General features: G+C 38.5%; 1 protein-coding gene across 7 annotated transcripts in view; it reads right to left on the bottom strand.

Annotated features, from left to right (window-relative positions):
• Lin7a (lin-7 homolog A, crumbs cell polarity complex component) overlaps positions 1–6000 on the bottom strand; it is a 182117-nt gene that overhangs the window by 14958 nt on the left and 161159 nt on the right. For all 7 annotated transcript variants that reach the window (XM_031348859.1, XM_031348856.1, XM_031348857.1 and 4 more), the window contains one exon: positions 3001–3219. In XM_031348859.1, coding sequence (XP_031204719.1) covers positions 3001–3219 — 219 coding nt within the window. The remainder of the gene's footprint in view (positions 1–3000; positions 3220–6000) is intronic.

Below are 6000 nucleotides of genomic sequence, written 5' to 3'. Positions count from 1 at the left end.
AAAAAAAAAAAAAAATTAAGGAAGAGCTAATGTAGGTATTTTTGACTGAATTCACATAAAATCTATGGGTGACATGCCTTGGGTATGTCTTGACTGTTCTTGAAATGATCACTAACATTTTAATCTCAAAGGGGTAGACACTGTGTACTACAATAGCTCTCTTGATGGGCGTAGATACGAAGTCCATGTTCAAGCAACATAACTTCAGCACATCCTATATAAACAACAAGACAGATTTTTTTTCCTGATTAAATATATAAGTCTTGCTAATGGACCATAGGAAATCCTGAGGTAACCTAATGAAGACTAAACAGGGAAAATACAAATGGCTACATATAACCAAACTGTATATTTCCAAAGATAATAGAGGGAGCAAAACATGGCAGTTTTCAGTAAGATTTCAGAGATCAACCTGTTGCTTTCAAAACACTCCTGAGCAAATTTACTCAGGGCTAATGTCATAAATCATTCAGGAGAATAGGGATGAATAGCGTGTATTACCAGGGATAGAAGAAACAATAGTACTAGAAGAAAGCACATTAGTGATTGATTAGAAAATCAGGGATTTCCTCTATCATCCAAAGGACTTTTTGATAGGATTACGGTGGTACTGAATAGGTAACTAAGGTGAAGGCTTTGGTTTAGGCTAAATGTATCTATTCATGGTGTCTATCCCAACCACATTATTCTATTCTAAGCCACTCCATCTCTCTCTCTCTTTCATTTATAACCTGTAGTTCTTTATTGTCACAGAAGCCAAATTATCCTTTTAACTTAATTTATTCTCACATATATTACATCCTGACCACAGTTTCCCCTCCCTTCCTCTGTCTCCCCACCTCCTCTATCACCCTCATCTCTTCTCCCAATCTATTCTCCCTCCTTTTCCCTTCAGAAAACAACAGGCCTCCCAGGGATAGCAACTAAACATGGCAAATTAGTTGCAATAAGATTAGGCTACACCTCCCTTCCCCAATCCACCATTTGTGTTGAAGCTGGACAAGGAACCCAGTAGGAAGACAAGGGTCAGAAAAGCAGGAAGCCAAATTATCTTAATGGCATATAAATCAAATCATGCCACCCTTTTGCTTAAAAGCCTTGTCTCCCATTGCAAAAAAATATTAATTTCTCTCAGGGTGTTGCCAGGCTTTCTGTATCCAGTCCCTACATGTCCTTTTGACTGATTCATAATCCACCACTATCATCATTACTCATTGTTCTCAGCTCTTTAGGTTCTCTTTCTGTTAATCAAATATCAAAGCTACCATACTGGGTATTTTCTCTTATTCTTTCTTTGGGGGCTTCTCCTTGGCATTTGGCTTCATCTCAGATGCTCTGTCCTCTGAGGGGGTCTTCACTTACAACTGTGTCTAAGGTACCACCTTGGTAGTTTCCATTCAAACAGCCTTGTTTTTACCTTTTAAAGTACTACTCTCAAAAAGATGTTGACTTATTTTCTTGCTTATTTATTAATTATTCCCTCATAGCAGAACTGCATAGCCTCATGAAGATAAGGCTACCTCTGGAGCTCACTGGACAGTACCTGGATGCAGCTTTGACAAAAGACAAAGACATCTGATGTTGGATCAATATACTTTTGAGGATGGAATATAATTTTAAAAATATACATATGTATGTATGTATGTATGTATGTATGTATATGTATTTTCTCATTCTGTCTGTCTGCCTGTCTCTCTATCATCTATCTATCTATCTATCTATCTATCTATCTATCTATCTATCTATCTATCTATCTTTCTATCTATCTATTGCGTGAGTGTGAGTACATACACATGTGTCTAACGGTCAAGTGTACTATCTGTGTGATGTACTACCAGAAGACAAAAGAGCTTTCATTATAACTCCCGGAGTTAGAATTATAGGTGGTTGTGAGCACTCTGATGTGAGTTTTGGGAACCAAACCCAGGTCCACTGGAAATGCATTAAGTGCTCTTAGCTACTGAACCATCTCTCCAGTCCCAAAAGATACTTAAAAACAAAAGAAAGCCCAACAACCCAAAACACTCACTATATAGCTTTTCTTATTCACAAGTGTCATTAAAAAAAGAGGCATGTCTCATGTCACAATCAATATTTCTGTTAAACAAACAGTAAGCTAATAAAGGAAAACTGAAAACCACCCACACCTGTTGCCACTTTCCTAAGAATATGTGAATGTCCTTCCCAAGACACACTTAAAGACATCCTGGTACACAAATGCATTCTGATCAAATTGATCTTTTCCAATGAATAGTTTGGAAAACATATAAAAATCACTTCAGAGGATCTGATACTGGCAAGGGGAGAACCCAAATTCCAAGCTGCTTTTTAATGGTGGCTGATGGAAACTTCAGACTGCTCATCCCAAAGATGTGTCTTTCATGGTAATTTCCTTGAAAGCTTCTTCAGAGGCTGCAGGGTATGTGATGAGGGTGTCACTGACACATAGCAGATACTTCAAAGCTGGGGACTTTTGATATTAACACAGTTTTTTTTTGAAAATATCCCCCAAACTTGATATATCACTCTTTGTTGTCAGACAGAATTCAAACTGTCACTTTGCCGCTGCTGTGGAACACATGTCTTAATCCACTGCTATCTTTCTCATCTAAAGTACAGATAGCCAGGAATAGCACCATAGAGTTGTGCAGTTTATCTATTCTGTAAAAGCGACTAGCCAAGGGGACTAGAATCAACTTGCCATCCATATATAACCTGGCAAAAAGAATGCATTATCGTAGTTTATAAACAGGCATCCTGGAGTAATCAGGTACCTCTCCCATAGCATTATACTTTCCAAAATTATCTTCCATATCTAGAGACTGTAACTGAATGGCACATGGAAACAGAACAACCTGTTTCCATTTTCAAACGTCATCATCTTTCACTCGATTAATTGTCTTTGGGTGTTTGTTATGCCTGGCAATTTTATTTTGGCCGACTAGGGAGATATTGTTAGAACATCAGGAGCTTGGCCATGGGGAGGAGAGTGAGTCTCACCTATGACATGTGGTTTTGTTGTGGTTGTTGTTGCTGCTGCTGTTGCTGCTGCTGAATGAGCAACTGCTGCTGCTGCCGACGCCGAGCTGTCCGCAGCTTTTCAAAACGAGCCTCCATCTCCTCCAGGACTTTTGGGGTGTATCTGACCACCAGCTTCACACTGTCCTTAGCAGCCTTGAGAAGTTCCACAGCTTTCTCATGGTGCTCCCCTTCCACACTCTGAGAAGACAAGGAGAGAGCTCATTTGTTTCCTCCAGGGACTAATCTAAAATTGCCATCCTAGTAAAATCCCAAACTTATGACACTCTTGTCCGTAAATTCCAATACTTATAAGACTGAGATTGGAGGGTGGCTGAGACTGCAAAGGTCAGCATGATGTATGATATGAAAACTATATAAAAAATACATCAAAATCAAGGGTCTGTTGTTGTATTCCAGTTTGTAGGGTGCTTGCCTAACATGAAAGCTGCCCTAGGTTCTATCTTCAGTATCACATACAACCTTGGTGGCAGATGCGAATCATGAGGCAGGGATATCAGATGCTTAAGTCATATATATGGCTATATAGTGAGTTCAAGATCAATCTAGGATACTGGAGATTGTATCTCAAACATAATAATTAATAATAATAATAATAATAATAATAATAATAGCAATAATCAGAAATCCCCTTCAACAACTGAACTCTACAAACTATAGACAAAGAATCCAAAGTGTTCAACTTCTAGAAGACATGGTAAATAAGACAGTATCATCATCATTATTGATATTCATAACTGAACTACAAAGTGGTTAGGCTATATTAGGACACAGGGTGAATTAGATGGCTTGAGTCAGAGGGGCTAAAGATGGCAAAGACCTAATAGTAAATTAAATATTAAAAATGGAATTTCTAGCTGGGGAGTGGTGATACACATCTTTAATCCCAGCACTTGGGAGGCAGAGGCAGGCAGATTTCTGAGTTCAAGGCCAGCCTGGTCTACAGAGTTTACAGAGTGAGTTCCAGGGAAGCCAGGGCTACACAGAGGAAACCCTGTCTTGAAAAACAAAAACAAAAACAAAAAAAATAGAATTTCTAAATTTCACCTGAAAGGATAAATATATTACTTTAAAAAAAATGAAAACAAGAAAGTTAAAAATTGCAATAAAGAGAAGGTTTCTCTTCCTGAGAATAACCCCTATTAAACATTAATAGTGATTCAAATCCTGAAAATTAGACACAAGGAATAGATTATTAGGTAAATGATTCTGAAACAAATAAGTAATAAAAGCAAATTGATACCCCGTTCTCACATTCTGAATTCTCTAGACTACATTTAATGTTTTCATTCAGAAGCTTAAGGCTTTGGATTTCACAGGCTTAGAAGGATGTTTGTCATCTTGCAATGGAAAGGGGATTCATCAATGAAAGTCAGAAAGGAGTGGGATCTCAAGAACAGATGTCCAGAGTTTCAGTTTCTGTATTTCAGACACTGAAGAAGGAAAGCAATCAAGTAGGAGAATGTCTGTAGTGTATCCGTGGATTTGTCTAGTCTTTCACAGGGTGCTCTCTTAAAAGTCCATCACCAGAGTGAGCCAGTGATACATGTGCTTAAGTAATAAAACACTAATGTCTCCTAAACCTGTGCACAGGAAGAGAAGTGATCTATCTTTCTTGTAGAATCAAAGAAGTATAGAACAACATACATCATTTAAAAATTAAGAATGGGAACTTACATATGTTGTATAGACAAGGTGAGGAAATGAACTTTGATCTAGCACAATTTTTCTGGAGGGTGCTCTTATTACTAACTGAAATAATAGTCTATTATAATGAGTGTTTTTACTAAGCATAGCACTAGATATATACCTGTAAATATGGCATACAGACCCAGGATCAGAGGTGAGGAGGACATAACATCTGTCCCAACACTGGGAGTAACTGGGACCAGCGGGACCCGGCACACAGGAACTCCACCAGCCCAGTGGCTCAGGTTTCTTCCAGCCTGTCTGGGCTGGTCCCTGAGCAGACCTTGGGCACAAGCTCCACAGCCAGGCCCACAACACCCAGAGGAAGCTCCACTCCCAGGCGCTCTAACAAGCCCAGGGTTACAGGATCACAGAGACAGCTTGACTCTGAGGAGTTCTGACACAACCAAGATCACAGGAAGGACAGGCTCCAGTCAGATTTAGCAAGGTCAGGTAGCTCTAGAGATAACCAGATGATGCAGAGCAAGTGTAAGAATATAAGCAACACAAACCAAGGTTACTAGGCATCATCAGAACCCAATACTCTCACCGTAGCAAGTCCTGGACACATCATCACACCAGAAAAGCAAGATTCAGATCTAAAATCATTTTTCATGATGATGATGATACAGGACTTTAAGAAAGACATAAATAGCACCCTCAAAGAAATACAGGAGAACTCAGGTAAACAGCTAGAAGCCCTTCAAGAGGAAACATTAAAAAGTCCCTTAAAGAACTACAGGAAAACACAAACAGGTGAAGAAAATGAGCAAAACCATCCAGAATCTAAAAATGGAAATAGAAACAATAAAGAAATTAGAAAGAGAGACAACCCTGCAGATACAAAACCTAGAAAAGAAATCAGAAGTTGTAGATGCAAGCATCACCAACAGAATACAAGAGATAGAAGAGAGAATCTCAGGGGCTGAAGATACCATAGAAAATATTGATACAACGGTCAAAGAAAATGCAAAAAGCAAATAGTTCCTAACCCAAAACATTCAGAAAATCCAGAATGCAATGAGAAGACCAAACCTAAGGATAATAGGTGTAGAAGAGAGTGAAGACTCCCAATGTAATGGGCCAGTAAATATCTTCAACAAAATTATAGAAGAAAACTTTGCTAACCTAAAGAAAGAGATGCCCATAAACATACAAGAAGTCTACAGAACTCCAAATAGACTGAATCAGAAAAGAATTCCTCCCATCACATAATAATAAAAACAGCAAATGCACTAAACAAAGAAAGAATTTTAAAATCAGTAAGGGAAA

Source organism: Mastomys coucha, unplaced genomic scaffold, assembly GCF_008632895.1.
Source record: "Mastomys coucha isolate ucsf_1 unplaced genomic scaffold, UCSF_Mcou_1 pScaffold4, whole genome shotgun sequence".
NCBI classification, from domain to species: Eukaryota; Metazoa; Chordata; class Mammalia; order Rodentia; family Muridae; genus Mastomys; species Mastomys coucha.
Note: the sequence above shows the minus strand (reverse complement) of the source record. Positions and strands in the feature narration are given on the sequence as shown.